This window comes from Zosterops lateralis (assembly GCF_965231275.1).
Source record: "Zosterops lateralis genome assembly, chromosome: 9".
Lineage (NCBI taxonomy): Eukaryota > Metazoa > Chordata > Aves > Passeriformes > Zosteropidae > Zosterops > Zosterops lateralis.
In genome coordinates this window covers 5,134,430-5,153,023 of record NC_139769.1, presented here as the reverse complement: position 1 = coordinate 5,153,023, position 18,594 = coordinate 5,134,430, and the positions used below count along the sequence as shown (strand labels likewise).

General features: G+C 44.7%; 1 protein-coding gene across 1 annotated transcript in view; it reads right to left on the bottom strand.

Moving 5' to 3' along the window:
- Nucleotides 1-10,690, bottom strand: part of GLIS1 (GLIS family zinc finger 1) — a gene marked incomplete at its 5' end in the record, with an annotated part of 180,128 nt that extends 169,438 nt beyond the window's left edge. Inside the window, one exon of the mRNA XM_083867903.1 lies at nucleotides 10,348-10,690. Coding sequence (XP_083724029.1) covers nucleotides 10,348-10,690 — 343 coding nt within the window. The remainder of the gene's footprint in view (nucleotides 1-10,347) is intronic.
- Nucleotides 10,691-18,594: the final 7,904 nt, after the last annotated feature.

Here is an 18,594-nt window from a genome sequence, read left to right as displayed (position 1 = left end):
ACTCAAGGGCAGGGAAAGAGTAAGTGGGCTCTAGGGGTGAATATCCTCTTAAATTTCCTGCATATCCATCCAAATCAGAGATGCTGAAATGCATGAGGATCTTTGTTCTGAAAGGAGAACCATCCACACATTGTCTGTAGCTTATCCCCACAAAATCATGACAAGTCAGCAAACCTCGAATAGCTCAAGAACTCAAAGAAAAGGAATAAAAGCCAATTTATGGTAAGATGGCAGGAGGAAAAAAAAGAAGCAAACTGTTCAGATTAAAAATGTGAGATGTCTTTTTCTTTTGCCAAGTGAACTGAGTCCATACTTAGAGGATAAATTTTTATGCATAAGCCCTCCAGAGCTCAAGTCTGCCCCCTTTTTATCCACTCTTGGATTTAAAATGGCATCACTTCAGAACTGCACCAGCATTAGTGACAATGGGATCAGGCCAGTTCAGTTTCAGTTGAACATAAACCAGCTCTGATAACTTCAAGGAAACTGAACATTACATCAATCAGATATCCAGAAGAAGGAATTTAGTGTTGCTTTTTGTTGTTCAAGTCCTGGAGACGGTCTCAGCTGCATGCAAGATCCGTTCTGCTGGAGTGATGAGGATCTTAGGAGCCTTGCAGTAGCCACCTGCACCTCAAAAGCCCAGGGGGACAGAGTCTTGGGGTGATTTCTGCATCAAGAACATCACACCCTAAGAGACTCTGCCATCTGCTGGGAGACAAGAGAAACCCAGAAAACTGGGGGGTTAGGGGTAGAAATTTTCCTCCCAACAGGTACTTTATTCTTGGCTATGTCCCACACAGCTTCCTTAATGTAGCCTCCTTTCCTTCACCTTAGCACATGAACTGCTAAAATAAAATGGGAGATTTTGTTTCCCTGCAACAATTCTACAACTGGCAGCACAATCCAGATGCCAAGCAGCAACAAGCCCAACTAAAATGTTCTGTTAAAAACCTTACTCTCCCCAAAGATAACAGAGCTGGATTTTGCACTTTTCACCACTCACACTCACGGAGACTCACCAACAAGGACACACACCACGACCTTCATGTCACCATCAGAGAAACCCAGTCCATGCACATGGTGTGCAGAGGGGCTGCAGCCACAGAGCAAGTGCCACTCCGGGCTGATACAGCCACAAGCTGCAATGTCACGTCCTGCACCACCACCAGATCAGACCTCAAACAGAGCACAGCCACATCATCCCAATGCAGCACCTGAACTAACGAACTCTGTCTCTCAGCACAGAAAATTAAGCTGGCCCTGAGAGTCTGCCCAAACAACTGCCCTGTTTCTGGTTCCAAAACTGTATTGTCCTTCTCTGCACCATACTCTGCTATGCCCTCGCTGTAGAAATATCATGACCAGGACACAGCTTTGCCCCAAAAAGATAAAAATAGTACAGTCTAGAATAGACTTCAAGCACCCTTGTCCTGCTCATCAAAAATATTTATATACTCAGCCATGTTGGCTGCTGGCACAATTCTTCACCACTTTTGCCTGTTTCACATACAATGGCTGATCACACCAGCTTTACACCCAGGCGTGGTCTTGAACACAAGAAAAATTGGAGGTGAACGTGCTGTGCTAACTGGCCTTGGCACCTGAGCTACTGGGCTACAAGTGCTTGCACAGTTTTTTCTCCAGGAGAAAATTTAACACTTGGATCTTCTCTTTTGTGTCTCAAAGGAGCGTGGAAGGAATTTTCAAAAATATTCAATACTGGCCTCCTTCTGAAGTCAACTCCCTGCAATTTCAGCAGGAGCAGCAGGGCAAAGCAAGAGTTATGAAACCTTATGTTAAATCCTTTCTGGGATTTTCCCAGAAAATACTGGGTAATAAAACAGAAATTTTTATTTATCTGTTTATTTATCTGCTTTTATCTGTTCTCACTTTAACTCTCTCTTCTCTGTCCAGCACAGATGGGGGTTGGGAGGTGGCAGGACTTACATAAGGAACAGTAAGTGCTGCCTTAGAGTGAAGTGAGTCCTTCTGAATACAAACTGCTGCTTTTCCTATTCCTGTCCTATTCAGTCACTACAGAGATGTTCCATCAAAGAGCACAACTCACAGTCATTGTGACTGATCACTCCTTCTCAGTGAAGGATTCAGGTTAAATCAAAGCCAGCTGCTTTAGAGAGGGGAAGGCAGCTAAGAAGTTAAACAAAATAATAATAAAAAATGCAATCTAGAACCTACATAGATAGGAAATCTGCTCTTGTGGTTCAAATAAATAACTCTAAGGTATTTAAGCCTCATGCACAGAAAACAATTTTGTAACTTTTTAAGTCATCCTCTTGCATTGTTGTTCTGCCCTAATAACTCTGAAATGTGCTACTCATCTCTCCCAGTTAAATATCCTGTTTCACAAGCCCACTCCTAGATATCTGAAACTGCACAGCATTTCTATCTAGCTTTAGGCATCTAGCATTCCAAAGAATTAATATTTAAACTTATTATAAAGGAATGGGGATTGCGTTAAGCATGTAGTATTTAGCAAAACATTCATACCAATAAACCACTGTGTTGCTTGTCTGAAGCACATTTATCATCCTTTAAACTCAAAAGAAAGATTATGCTCCAAAACTGACACATGTATCTATTTTCCTTTTAATACAACCAAGACTTAGATAGGATTAGAGAGTGGAAGCTATCAAATTTCAATTTTAACAATACACTTAAAATTATATTATCTTTCTTTGCCTAGGGGATTGTTGACTTCAGTATTTAAGTGACTTAACCATAGCAAATTGTGAAAAAGCAGTGAATCACAGCACTTATTTTAAATAATCCTAGACCCTCCAACCCTTCATGTTAACATTTTTATACATATTACTGCTCTTGTATCTCTTGATTATAGATAAATGAGTAAAGAAACTCTAACCTGTTGCAGGACATCACTAATTGGTCTTTTTCCTCTTATATTAGCCTTTGATTTACACCTCACATACGTTCTCCCAAGCCGGCACATGTAATTTATTTACAGCACTGGAAGGCAGGCAAAATACATCATCTACTGTTATACAACCTTCTACAAGGTATTAAAATACCAGGCCCCTGGAGACACACTTCATATAATTCAGCAAGTTCCAAAATAAACCAAACCACCAGCCCCCTAAGCACTTAAAACAACAATGGACATCTGTATTAAAAAGTCAGTTTTTTACTGTATTTGATGATGTCGCCTTAGTGTCATTTTTCCCTCTGGCTAATATGCAAACATGTAAGAATGAATTTGCTTTCTCCTCATTGTAAAACAACTAACAACTCTACAGCTCTTACAAAGCCCTCTTATCACACAAGTAAATGCCAGAATTAAGTGTAGTTTATGATGTTTTGCATTCATTTAATCCTTAGAATAAATTTGATGCCGTAAGTTCAATCACAGTGCTCCTTACCAATCCATTCAGTAAGATAATCACATATACATTCAAACATAATGATGAAGAAGTCAAACATAATTATTAGAGTTAAGGCAAAACAATTGCTTTAAATAAAAAGATTTTAAGTCCTTTGAGTTGACTGAGATCAACCTTGTAATGCTCAAAACCTTAAAATAACCTAAAATACAGAATTTGGATGAATTTCCTCTTGCAGCTCTGGCAATGTCTCATCTGTTTTACAAGCAGTCCTCTGTCCACAAATAATCATTAACAATCATTTCATATAGTCAAGCTAATGACTGTAATAAAATAAAATTAAAAAAGAAGTCCTTGTTCCAGGTAACCAGTGAAGCACAGATTCTCAGAACAGAAAGTTCAGGTTCCAACCTGAAATTTCACATAGAGGGTGCCAGAAATGTAATAGGAGGGGAAGGAAAAAAGGGGAACTCTTTGCCTCTATTCTTCAAAGGCTGTGCAGAAAGGCAGCGCCGGGCTGGTCTGCACCGATGGTTATCTGAATGGAGGGACCAGCCCTCGATTTTCTTTACACGCCCCATTTACAGGCAATAAAACGGCCGGAGTGGTTTTAACTGGTCCTTCTATGTCACTGTAACGCTCCCTGCTCCCGGCAGAAGATAACAGCTGGGCCATATTCCCAAACACATACTTTTGCTATTGTTTGCACATTTGTGGGGCAAGATTAGGCTGTACCACAGTCAGTGAGCACTGCCCTTGCTTTGGAACCCTGTATTCCGAGCTACATGAATGTGCTGGGAAACAACGTTGGGTGGCTAAGGAAAAAAAAAAAAAAAAAAAAAAAAAAAAAAAAGCAAACAAACCCCAGTCTATTAAAAGCTGTTTCAGGCACTGTGAAATGATTTCTAGATTGCACGCCTGGTTCAAGCTTGTTGACATACAATGATAGAAATCTGGAGTGCAAAACGGAGTGGTTTACATCTATTTTCCCTCTCCAATTACCCTGCCATCAACATCTTCAGTTCTAAAATCACTGAACAGCAGAATTTCTAGAATAATGGTAATTATGGAACTAAGCATGGAAATTATATTCACAGTAGTACAGATTTCTCTCATAGTCCATACGTTATTCCACTTCCCAGCTTACAGATGGATTTAATAGAAACTTGTTATTTGTCCTAGAAACTTTTCCCTGTACACAGGAAAAAGCACTTCTGTAATATTAGGATTGAAATACTGACCCAGCTAGAGTAAGTGGCAAGACTCCTACTGATATTAATAATTCAGGGTAAAATTTTGTCCTTCTTATTTAACAAAAAAAACCAAACCACTTGTAGTGGTTTAGGACAAAACTGAGAGGAAACCTCCTAAGGGGCACTTCCTACCCCAAACCAGTTTGGAAAAAAAAAAAAAACTCCTCAGAGAGAAGTGGAAAGAACCCTGTTTATTAAACAGGCAAATGGCACAATGAATTGAACAACACCCGATGACAAGAACTTTGTGTTACTCTGGAGAGGTGACAGATTTAGGAAAGAAGTCCCTCCTGTAGGTGGTTGCTCTGCCTCAGTCCCTCTGGTGCTGGAAATGTTACTGTGCAGCTCTTGGTGGGTTCCAGGCGTGAGCCCCCAAGGTGCTCCCCCAGGTCCTCACTCCAGAGAGACTTAACAGTTCCAGGGGAAGGCAAAAAAAAAAAAAAAAAAAAAAAAAAACCACCACAACAGGAGGAGAAGGAAAAAGTGAAGCTTCTCTCCCTGTTAGCTACACACTAACTAACTAACTGCCAAAAAAAAAAAAAAAAAAAAAAAAAAATAAAAATATCCAACAATCCAACACAAACCCAACAGATGACTGGGGATACAAATATCACAACATCACCCCAGGACACCACTTCACTGCAATGAAGCAGCACAGTCTCCTAGAAAACATTCACTTTAAATTTAGCAGTTTCACTAAAAAGAATCTTGAAGCCCTCCCAGAATACAATCTCAAATATACTAAAGGTCCTCAGCATACACTTAACAGTTTATGTGTGTAGAGGGTTGAACTCTTAAGATGCAAATAATGTATTCAGTTATATCTAATTGATAATTTAGAATGCTCTATGTCCAAAAATTTGTAGTTGATGAGACTGCTCACAGGAGCAGTAATGTACATACTTAACCACTTGCAAGATGTAGAGTTTTTTTCTTACTATAAAAGAAGAAAAGATACTTTTCTTCTCACTCCACTTAGCCCAGTATATAATAACCTCCATTATTGTAACCTTTTAAAGACAGAACAAGTGATTTCTTATTTTTAACTTCCATTCCTTCGAACAAAACTCAAATAAAAAATTTTCTTCCAATGCTTACTTATTTCCTTGTTGAGAGTAATCTGACATTATCTGTTATTCCATATAATTCTACACAATATTTATTCTCTTCAGCTTTTCCAGTAGCTGTAGCTTTTTTCATGAAGCAGAAAAGCATGTTTTTGCTTTTACTTTACAAGTACTGAATGCCTTTATATGACTGGTTGATCATTAGATGTCCTGGTTTGTATTTGCTAAATATTCTCCACTAACGATTCCTAAATTATAATGGATTTAATGATTAGATACAATTAAACCTCTTTTAAATTAAATCCATTAAAGTCCCATCTTCAAGTCAGTGATTGATTTTGCAACACAAATCATTAGAAGAATTTCCTTCAGCAGCAAGTAACTGAAAGTTATTTGCCTATTCAAGTAAGCATTATAGGCAGTTTAAGGGAGGAGAGGACAGTCAGAATTTATTCCAAACAAATTTATGAACACATTCTCCAATTTGCAGTTTCTCCTCCTTTTTCCCCTTACGAAACAAAATTAGGCAAAAAAAGGACCATTAAATAAAAAAAAAATAGTTCTGTAACTGCATATTCTGTTCAGACCAACCTTTCAATTCCTTTTTGTAGCAGAGTTTAAATGCAGCAAGGGAACTAGAGTGAAAATAAGAAATAATTATTACTACAGATCTATTTACTACATAAAACTGAGAGTTTAGAAATCACTATACCAGTGAACCTGTCCCTGTCTCCTTATTAGCTCATATGATATACATCAGCTCTAGGCAGTCACACTTTCTCCAGTGGGATAATTCAGGTGAATACAGTAAAGTAAAAGAAATAAAATTGCAAAATCAGGCCCAGGACCAATTAATTCACTTTATAAGTCATAGAACCAAAGTAAATGCTTCTGCTTAAGATCCCAACAGTATAAACTGTCACTTTCACAAGGACAGTCCTGATAACAAAGTAAATAGTCACAGGGGGATTGAATGGCAAGATTTAGCCCTCCTTCTCAACAGCAGAAGGAAATTAATACTTTTCAATACATTGGTTGTATGTTTGCTGAAAGCAGCTACAGTTGACAACAAACAAAAAAAAATCCAAGCCGTTTTCTCCTTGCCTGAATAAAACATACTCTCAACAAGGAAACATCCAACTACTGCAACTCGACCAGCTTATTGTTTTGCCCACTGTAAGTTAATATCTGAAGTGGTTGCTGCAAAGGTCCGGGCCATTTGGATGATTTCCCAGTGGCACAGCTAACAGGATAAATCTCGTCATTTCTACTGAGTCATGAATTAGGTACACTGAACAAAACTGGAAAAGAATGAAAAGGAGAAGTGTTTCCTGGTAACAACCATAATCAATGTCATTTAGAAACTGAGATATTTGGCATCTTTATAGATTGCTCTTTTGTCACCACTAAAGCCTTCCCAAAAGCTTCTTCCCCGTAGACAATAAGTGTTTTGCCCTGTGTTACTTTCAAAACTGTAATACTGTAGCATGAAATTCGACAACACGGAACCAAACCCACAGAATCCCAGGAAAACACTGTAAAATGGACTTCATACCTTATAGTACAGTTTTTCTATGCCAAATGCCTCTAACAAGCAGTGTCTATATGCAAATACTCTGCCTTGTGACACACAGGGAAATCAATGACCAAGAAAAGCGTGGTGCCTATCACAGCCAGACACATCAGAAGGGGTTGGGTGAAAACTGGGCACTTATTTTCAACAGCTCCCAAACAGAACAAAACATGAAGCACAATTCCAAAATACTGGTGTTTTCAGCAAGCAACCAACAGCTCCATCCTGAAAAGTTTAGACCCAAATGATCCAATTCCCAGAAATAATCCTCACCACAACCCCTCAAGTTTTTGTTTGGCTGTTCAGAAAGTCCAAAAGACTTGCTCAGGCACGGAAGCATTTTGCAGGATCATAACTTAAACACTGTGAAGCAGCAGAGTAACACCACAGAGACATTACAACAGCAGGATACTTCTTCCCCATTGTGATTACTTCAAAGCTGCCCTTTTTATTAGTAGAGCAGTGTATCATTTTGATTCATTCTTTTTTGGAAAAAAAAATAAAGTAATACTTGTTTAGGATAAAAAACCTTACAGGCAACTATAAAAATCAGTTTTGCTCTTGTTAGAGAGCGTCTTTTACACTCCCTACTTGCAGCTTTCAACTGTGGATAAACCAAAACCAGGAGGCACATTTTGTAATCTAACCCAGGCTGCAGAGGGAATTACTGGGTACATGGCACTCTGGGGCTGGAGAACAGGAGACACACGGCACGATGGTCTGAAATCAAGCTGTCATCAGTTTCCTTCCCAAAACCTTTCATTGGGTAAATCTGAGTATTTCCCTCATTGCCACTTCTTAGCTTTATCTTGGTGTATCACATCCACATATGCAGCTACCTCAGTCCTTTATCTTCCTGAGAGAACCAGGGTTGGTGGGAGATGATGGTTTGCACTGCTCCTTGAAAGAGCAGCAGCTCTCCTGTCTGCAGCACAGCCCGCTTTAGATACACTCTGATTTGTGAGTTGGAGCACACTGAACACTCCAAAATGCCCCAGTGGACATTAAAGCACTTGCTGACACTGTCCAGGTCAGAAGGAGCAGCACATCCTACACATTTTAAATCAGACTCAGAATTTTACTTTGAATTTTACTTTCCCTAACTCCTCCTGAAAATGTCTTCTTGGGGAGAAAAAAAAGGCAGAACCAAAACAAACAAAAAGCCCAACAAACAAACAACAGGAAGCCACCCAAAAAACTCAGTCTTGCCATCTTTGGAAAAATCCAACATTATCCATGAAATCCTCCTGCTCAGTGAAGTGAACCCTATCCTGCCCATGGACACCTCCTACTTACTCCCATGACTCAAGTCACCCATACACTGAAGCAACCACAAGGTAACACCCCAGACAGAAAGCATACTAAACAAAAACAGCAACAAAATTTAAAAAACCTTTTTTTCCCCAGTGGTGAAAATGTGAAGGTCATCAGTCAAGAAAGATGACTTAGGAACCTTCTCCCATGCCCACCTACATCTAGTGTAAAAGTCTCAAGTGAATACAAAATTAAATTCTTCCTCTTTCTCTCCCTACACCCCTGCCCTCTGCAACAGCAAGAGGGGTATGCATGAAAAGAGGGCTAAACAGCTCAGAGGAAAAAATATTTTAAAAGTGTTTCAACAGTCTGGGCAATGGGCAGGATTTTAAGCTAGTTATGAACCCTGTCAAGTAGCACCAACCTCACCCGTGGGACCACAAGAGACTAAAACACCCCCTGAGTCCCTTCCACAGGCAGCACTTGCAGCAGCACAGTGGCACAAGAGCTTGTAGCTCTCTTTTTATACTATGTGAATCCTCCTTCTCCCCCCTCCAAACAGGAGCCTGTGTAACAGACCTTCATTTCATTCCTGCCAAACATTAACAACCTTTTTTTTTTTTTTTTTTTAATCGGGAGAGAAGAATTGCAGCATTAACAAACAGAAAAATAAAAAAGGTAATTTATAACCTGCTGCTCCACTCTGTCTGTATTCAGTGGTGATGAACAAACATCCCAGAGTCTGTAGGACAGACCTAGCACAGATTGAGGTGTTCATTAACATAACTTCATGGCAATGAAAGGTGCCATCACCCTAGGTAACAAGCTCACAAAAGAAAGTGTCACTAGTCCAAGGGCATGCAGCCTACTTCCAATTTTCAGAAGAATGGACAGAACTGGAAAAGATCCCAGCGAGAACAGTCTTACACTGACAAGATAACTGCACGTACATATCTAAAATAGAGAATGGGAATGGACTGAGAAGAAGAGAAAACAGATAATTACCTTTTAACACTACAGAAAACATTGTCTAATGTTAATAACCTTAGGTGTACATATATCTCCACAAGTGACTTTGAAGCATAAAGAAATGCTCCAATTCCCTCTGAGTCCATCCAGTGATACATTAGAGGGATTATTTTAAAACTGAATTTTGATTAACAAATTTCTGCTGAGTTAAGAAGTTCCAGCTGAAAAGTGTAATTAACAGATTTTTAGTAGACAACTCCTAACCCTACTTCAACACCGCTTCTTCAACGCTGGACAACTGAAAACCAGGCAGTTCTTAACTTGCAGAATTTCACCTTTCGGGTACCAGGAGTTCCCAAGTCTGAGGGAATCCAACATTCGTAACATCTCCTTGAAACACAAACTATAAAATCCAAGCAACCAAGTGGTGAAACTGCTGAATAAGACCCAGGCGTGTTTGTCAGCCGTGCACGCTCACAAACAAACACCCCACACTCACTCTCTGGGGCAGGACAGACCAGCCCAGCCTTCAGCACCAGCCCCAAAACAAACACCTTTGAGACACAACCGCATGAGCAGAACCCGCTCAGGACGACTAAAGAAGATGCTGGTCTCAAAGATTTTTTTAATATTGTTGAGAGGTACTCAGTTTCACACTAGCAAAGCACAGTCTGGTTTATCCTGTCCCTCCAAGGTGCTCAGGAAAAAAAAAAAAAAAAAAGTTTCAAAGCTTGAAGTTAAATAAACAAGATAGAAAACACACTGAAGACCAAAAAGGGGAGGTAGGGGGAAAGCTTGTTATGTTTTTATTTGTTTGGTGAATTGGTTTTTTGGCGGTGGTAAGCGTTCAGTTCATGCATTTTCAAACTCACCCTTCACGCTTTGAGGTTTCTGCTGCTGGAAATAATCTTTGGAGCCTCTAGCGCATCGCAGCTCCTGCGCCCTGGGCAGAATGGGAATCCTCTCGAATATGCTGGGTCGTTTGGGGATGAAATCCAGCAGAGGCGCTGACATCTCAGGGGGGCTCTGCTGAGGCTCCGTGCGCTCACCGCCGTTGCTGACAGACCCTTTGAAGGACATCTGAGGACTCAGGTCAGCTTTACCGGCGCCGGGCCGAGTCCCCCGCGGCAGATCCTTCTGAGGCGCTCCCTGGCATTTGTCGGTGCCCTCGAGGCGGGCGCTGCCTTTCTGCCCCGCGGCGAGCTCACAGTGCATGTCCGCCGGCGGGGAACGCCAGGGCCCCCCTCGCCGCTCTCCTGCACAGGGCGGGACAGGGCTGTCAGCGCCCGGGACCATCCGACCCTCCGTCCCGCCGTCCCAGCCCCGTGCCCGCCGTCCCAGCCCCGTGCCCGCCGTCCCGCCGCAGCCCCGCGCCGACAACGGCCGGTAACCGCCGTGAGCAGCCCAAACACCGACCCCAGCCTGCCCCCAGCCCGCAAATACCGACCCCGCCGTGGGGCAGCCCGCAAACACCGGCCCCGCTGTGAAACACCGGCCCCGCTGCCCCCAGCCCGCAAACACCGGCCCCGCAGACACTGGCCCGGCAAACACCGGCCCCGCTGTCCCTCTCTCACACACCGGCCGGACGGGGGAAGCCCCGGGGCGCTCGGACCCGGCGGTGGCTCGTCCCCGAGGGATGGGGCGGCGGGCGCTGCGCGTCGGCTTCGCTCCCTCTCCAGGCAACCCCGCCGGGCCGCCGCTCGCAGCCGCTCCCGGGAAGGCGAGCGCGGCCGGGAGGGGCGGGGAGAGGGCCCGGCACACGGGCGGGTTGTTTGGAGGCCGGTGCCTTTCAGCTGAGGCATCCGAACAGCGGCCGCCCCGGTAACCACGGACGCGATGGCAAAGCGGGTTCGGCACCGCCGGGCTCACCGCGGGCCCCCCCGAGTCACCGATCCCCGGAGGGAGCGAGCGGGGAGAGCCCGGTGACAGCCCCGCTCCCCCGCGCTCCTACCTGGGCTGGAAGGGGCCGCCCGGGGGGACGCGCTGCCCGCCGGTGCCGCCGCCGCGCCGGGCGCAGGGCTCCGGGCTCAGCCCCACTCCCCCGCCGCAGGGCCGGCTGCCAGGGCGGAGGCGGCCCGGGACATTACCCTGCGCGGCGGCGGGGCCGGTCGGGGCGGGCAGGGGGAGGGCTGTGCCGCCGGGGCCGCCCCTCGGGGTTTGGCAGCGGGGCCGGTCCGGCTGCGCATCACCGGGCGCGGCTGCGGCATCGCAGGTAGCCAGGGTTTGTCTGGGAATAGGTGCGCCCCGGGTCTGCACAGTCCCGGTGCCCGCCTGGTGGGGAGAGTCCCTGCATTGCCCGCTTGTCTCCCGAGAGGTCCCTGATTTTCTCTGCCGTGGGTCTGGGCTCTTTCCCTTTGCCCGCGGCCGTCGAGGATCCTGGTGCCTGCCCCCAGGCAATCTGCTCAAGCTGAGGCTGCCCCGGCACTACACATCCACCAGCCAACCCGCCACGGGACAGCGGGCAGTGCCCTATGAACAGCTCGTGTAGGAAAGCCACAGCCACGGCAGCGTGTCACAGAGGAGCAAAGCCTTGCCAAGGACAGGGGAAGTAGGAGATGTTGTTGGAGGTGGGTACAACCTGGCCAAGACATCTCTCCCTGGTGATGCGGTTCCAGCTGCATTCAGTGCTTCAGTCTGTGGATGTGCATCATTCCCCGCCTGCCCTACAGGTGCAGGAGCTGGCCCGTGCCTGTAGAGACAATTAAACCAGCTCAGAGCGAGCACCACAGCACAGTGACATTTGCACTGGCTCCTCCCGGGCCAGCTTGGGTCTGGAAGCAATCTAGTTGGGTTTATTAGCTTGGGCCTGGTTCCAAGCAAACGCAGGCTGAGCCACGATGTGCAGCTTTGCACCAGAGAGCTGTACCAGCCCACACTTTTCTGGCTCAGGGATGTCTGCACCCTCCTGCCCTACACGCTGCTGTCAGCACAGGTGCAGCACAGCAGGTCTGGAACACACCAGGACAGCTCCAAGATAGGAGAGACTCGGAGTCAGCCCTGATTTACATGCGTGTAAATCAGACAGACATCTGGCTGGAAATCCTGCTTGTTCACAGCAAACTTAAAGGAGAGGCTTGGGAGATTTAGCACGAGGAGGAGGGACAGCTACTGAACTGGCATCTTGCTACACCCCTCCTGAGGAGCATCCTGCAGCAAGACAAGAGATCTTCATTTTCTTTTAGCACAGATGCTGCACAGACTGCCTCGCTCCGTTTTATCCAACCCTTAATAACATCTGCCACGCTGCAGTGTGCAGAGTGCAGCAATGGGCAGGACAGCAGGGCATGACTTTTTCTTGGCAAATGCTACTAATGTTGTGGATTTAGTGGGAGGGAAGCAACTCTCAATAAAAGATACAAGATCTTGAGATAGAACAAGTAGTTCTGGGAGAAGAAGTACTAATGACTCTCATTTGCAATGCCTCTTCTCATTCCTGCCTAGCGTGGATGACCTGAGGTCTACCAAGCAAGGAACTTGCCAGCCTTTCCCCTCAATAATGGCACTAATAGGGTCTTTTTTTCTTCTGAAAGACCACTTCTTAAATGGTCAGAAGTTAATAGCTGTCTGTCAAATGTGGCTGAAAAGTGCTAAATGTCCTCTGAATATCTTAGTGGGAACAAGAAGGTGCAAAAAGGGAGAGAATCCCCACCTTACCTCTATGGGAAACAAAACTGAGTATCAACTAGCTGGCACAAATACTGAATTGGAATGGTAATATCCTAGGGATTTATGAAAACAAAGTAAAACTTTTCAGTGTCCATTACCACACCACCTTTAGTGCTCTGCTAACCTATGCCCCCATCCTCCAGTCCCATCCATCCACGGGGCCCTCAGGGCCAAGCTGTTCTTTTTCTTTTATTTGGAAATGCTAAAGGCACCTGGCAGTACTACAACAAGCAGTAATTATTTAAGACAGAAATACACTGTGGCGACGGCCTAAACCTCAGTTGACATGAAGAGGCAGTAAAATTTACTGAGGGAAATATTATTCCAGAACGCAGTGTAACCAGAGAAATCCCACTGCTTCCAGTGCAGGAAATAAATAGCATTTAGGTGGATCCTGAACGTGGGCTCGTCTTGTGCAAATTATTACAGCTATATTGATACATGCTGCCCAAGTATCTAGAGGGAGTTTCCTAGAAAACAGGAAGTTTTGGATATACTGTGCACCTTCCTGGAGGGATTTTCTTTTGTGGTTAGGGATTTTCCCACAGCAAGGAGGGAGAAGCTCGTTAACCCTCATTACTGCATTCTGTACCTGGGGTCGTGTGTGGCCTGCTCTGAGCCGCTGCTTCTTTCTTTTTATCGCCAATATTCAGAACTTTCTGCAAAATACCAGCAGGTGCCGCCAGTGGCTCAGCAATCGCCCAGGGCTGGGCTGTTCCATGGGCGAGAGGGCACAGAGCCTCCTCCATGTGCTGTGCATCCTCCTCAAACCAGGAAAGGTTTACACTGAAGCGCATCACACAGCTCCAAGCTCCAACAGCACAGAGGGTAAAGGCCCTTCACACCGAGATCAATTTCTCCGTGGCAGATCATGTCACAGAAATACAGGTCCCCATATTCCTCCCACAGGAAATGAAGCCCCAAAGACTCAAACCTGTGCTCACAACACTGTTTCCTCAGGTTCAAGTAAAGCATTTGGCAGCTGCCCTGTCTTTAGTGGGACTGTGCAGCTGGGGATGCCCAGCCCTGTCCCTGAGCAAGAGAAACAGGTGGTGGATGGACATTCTCTTCCAGACCTGGATGTGTCTGATGCAGACTTGACTCTTAGAGCTGTTCCAAAGCAATGACTTGGCCCCTCTGGTGAGTCCACAGACGTGGAAGGGACAAGTGCAGGGAGAAACAAATGCTCCTTGAATAACTGTATTAATGCAAGAGTTAAGTAGTCCGTTTTCTCTCCCTACTGAATCAGAAGACACTTCATGTTTTGGTTCTGGAACAAAGGGCAAGCAAGTGCTATCGTGGTTGCTGAGACTATTCCATGCCCTGGGTCACCACGACTTTGCTGCATGCACAAGCTGTACAGCACACACTGATTCACCCAATGTTGTCACTACAGCCCTGAGCTAGATGGGTGTCTCCCTCCTTGTGTCCTTGTGAAAACCAGTCATTGGCCTCTCTCCCCCATGACAGCAAGAGTCTGCTCTTAGGAAAATGTGGGGAAGATTTCTCTGTATTAGCCTTCTTGTTCTGCATTCCTGGTTGCCAAGGGCTGTGGTCATTGGTCATGGCATGGCCTACAGTCAGGCCATTTTCCTCTTCTCTCTGTTAATGATGTCACCATCAGCAAAGCAAACCTTTCAGTTGAGGCAGACAGACCATCTTCAGTCCCTGAAGCTAGACCCTGCTTCATTCTGAGTCACATATGAAAGGTGGGGTTGCAATTTGGTATAAAAAACATCCAGAGGAATGAAACTGCTCCCTGAATATCCTCTCACTAGGTCAAGTGGGTAAGGCACAGATGCTAAGGAATTAGAGACTTGCCCATCTGCCCATTCAGTCCTAGCTAGTGACCAAAGAAAGAGAAAACAGGTAGTAGTCTAAAGCTAGCTTGGGCCAGAGTGAAGTTGTATTACTAAGAACAAGTTTTTAAAAGTATGATACGTTTTCCTTACTGACACCAGCCATGATCAGATCATTGCCATGACAATGTTTTCAGGGCCTTACAGGTGCTTTTGCAGATGCTCAAGAACCTCTTTGCTCTCAACAGTTCCTATGCTCACAGCTGCACAGGGTTTCCTGCCTCGAAAGCTGGAGCACAGGAGGACAGTGAGAGATCATCTGTAACAGGAAGGGGGAAAGGACACTGCATGAAGGACACTCCAGTTCACCAAATGCAGCCTTCAAAGGTCTTTACCTTTGTCAGGAAGTGACGGCTTTACCCAGCCACCGTCACAAACCGGATCTTGGAAAAATTCAGAGCAGCTGAAACCTCCCGTTCCCCAAGCAGTTCTGTGGGAGGAGAGGAATGAAGCAGAACGGATACAGGTAAGGTAAGGTGAGCTGAGCAGAGCAAACAAGCAGAAGTGAAGTATTAATCTCTAGTTCACATATTGAAATCATCTCTTCCAGCAGGCAACGAGATTTTAAAAGGACACAATTGAAATTGTGAGAACTGCGTGTAACTGCTGCAGTGCAGACAGAAATGGGAGGTGTTACCATAAGTGTTCTCTTAATATTGGGCAAAACAAGCTCTCTGGTGGGAGAATAACAAACTCTATTATAAATAACCTGGTTGCAAAGGAGCTGTCAATTCACACACAGCAGTTTATTTACAAGGGCATGACAAGTCCAGACTTGTTTTTGTTTTAATTTACTGCACCACAGATAGCAAAAGAGAAACAACCAAACAAAAACTGAGCCAAAGGAATTGTCTCTGTGAGTATTAGAGATTGCCCATATCCCTTTAAGGCAGCACAAAGCCCTTCTTTATAGTGGTTTGAAAATAACCTCCTAAATTAAGGCAGCAGGGTCAAACTGACCACACATTATCTAGTGATGGACTCAACTATTGCCTCATAACTTACAGATTTGTTTATAGTTCTTGTAGTTAGAAAAAAGAAATTCCTCAGATCATGCTGACTTATCTTATAAAAACAAACCTCTTTACAACAGCATATTTTGGGAAAATCACATGGTAATCTTGAATCCACCTTTGTCTTGCAGAAACTGCAAGAAACAACCATCATCTCCAAAAGCCACTGGAACACTACAGATCCCTCCTGCCTCCCCAGTTAATTGGCAGATCATTCCTGTGAACTTCTGAGGAAGGGTCCAACCAGGCTCCAATTCAGGATGTGGTTGTTTACACCTGCAGTTAGTTTCCTCAAACATTCATCCATACAATTTCTCTGCATCAGTCAATAAATAGATCCATCTCTCACACCACGAATACACAACACAGGTCGTAAAATAAACTTCAATCATAAACAAACAAAACCCCACAGAACAGCCCAACTTAAGAATGTTCAGCTTGTAAAATCAGTCCTTGGCACTGGGACATGCCAGGACTAGAATTGCTGGTACAAACTTGACTCATGCCTTCTCTAAATGAGTTACAGAACTGGAGTTATAACATGATGCCCAGTTATTTTGCCTGGGGTTCCATATATTCAATGCACTGAAGACAGTGATTGCTGAATGAGCAGCTAGTCACTCTTCTGTTTTCTCTTCATTGGCATAATGTCTGGGCCACACAGTGAATGTATTTACTGAACACCAGCCAAGCCTTGTGCAGAATACAGAATTGTTCATTTACTCCAGGGCATTTCTTTGGTGTCCATCACTGCAGAAGCCTACTGATCTGGACACAAACATTTTGTTATCATCACTGGAGGTGAGGGAGGTTGGGGCTAGGCTAAATCCCATTTTAGAACAGGGGCCCAGAAGCCAAAATCTTCAGTTTGAGTGCTAAACTTGTGACAAAGATCGACTGCTTCCCTCACCCTTTGCTCCAGGTTATTTAGCATTTCCCATCATTGTCTATGGTAAAATTCATTTCCAGTTCCATCAGTTAAATTCATCCCTTGGTGTCCCAAACAGAACATGCAGAATCTGGGAGACTTGCAAAGTGGCCACCTGTAAAGAGCTGAAGTGCTGCACAGGATCTCTATGCAAAGCACAAAAAAACAATTTTTCCCTGGCAGTTTTCAGCTTGTACTAATTATAAGAGCAGACTTTCTCTTCCTAAAACACACTGTGGTTGCTGATAAAGCCTTCCCAGAATGTTGCAGTGCGTGCAACAACAAAAGCCCCTCAGAACCCAACTTTGAGATGCAGCCATGCTCAACCCAAAACTCTTACCACCCCTGACAAGTGGCAGCCTGGACCTGCTCTGAGCAGGTGAACAGACAGGGAACCCTGTGCCTCACAGAGCTACTGCCCCATCTCCCTGCTCCTCAGAGCTTGTCCTGGGGGTAGGGACAGTCTGTCTCTTGAACTGAAACTTCAAGCACTGGTAAGCCCACAACTGGAACTTGCTTAGCAAGAGCAGAGGATGATGCTTACACATAACCCTCAACAATCTTTGACTTACAGGCAGTTACATATTTATATTCCTAATTCCTACAAAATTCCTCCAGGGCTCTTGTCATACCTTTTCAGACAAATGCAGTTATATACAACAGCCCACTCCAGCCCTGTGTTTTAGGAGTCAGATTTAAAAGTGGAGTTGTTCAAGGAGTGAAAGGCAAAGCCTGTATTTTTTTGTGTTTTAGGCAGAAGTAGGAGAGGAACTCAGTACACTCAGCACTGGTTCCTTTGATGATTGCATAAGTACATACACGTGGCTTAGGCCACAGTTTTCTCTGCAAATCTTACTGTAGGAACTGACTCGTTAGGGAGATAGAAAAAGAAACTAAAGAGGAAATTCCTGTGCCATCACCATTTATTCAATAATCAGCTTGCATCTCCAACAGGGAACTATTCTCACTTGAATTTGTGTTTTGTTCTCATGGCAGGCTTCAGAGACCCCATGTTCATCTGTCTCCTGACTGACTAGCTCTACTGTAGTCCCAAGGACAGAAAGGTGAGATCTTCTCTAGATTTTTTTTTCTGTTTTCTGAAATCTGAGCATGGTGCAGATTCTGCTCTCTCCAACATGAGAGAGCTGCGCTGTTTGTTTATTCTACACTGTGCAAAGTCAATCTGCCAGATGCAAATCTCTACCATGAGTCTGCAGCAAAAGAAAGCAACATTCTACATCCCCTTACAACACAAGATCTTGGCAAACCACATTCCAGGCATGTCCACAGCACCCAAATGCATTTAATCCACACAGCAAATACATTAACACAGTACTGGTGATGGAAAATATCAAAGACTACAGAGGGAAGAGGGTGTGGGGATGGGTAGTGGGGAGGATTCTCAACTTGCAGTGTAGTGTCTGTGATGATTCCACACAGACTTTGATTGTTTTATTGCATCTTTGAGAGGTGGTGGTGATGGGAGTGGTGGGAGCGTGGCTGCCGTCGCTGTGTGAAGCCCTGCAGCTACAACACACCTGCTTGAAGAAGGAAAACACTGCAAGCTGCCACCATTCATCCCACAGGGAAAGGGGACAGCACTGTACGTGGCAAAGCACCTCCACAGCCAAGGCTGCTCCTGAGGCCACCTCC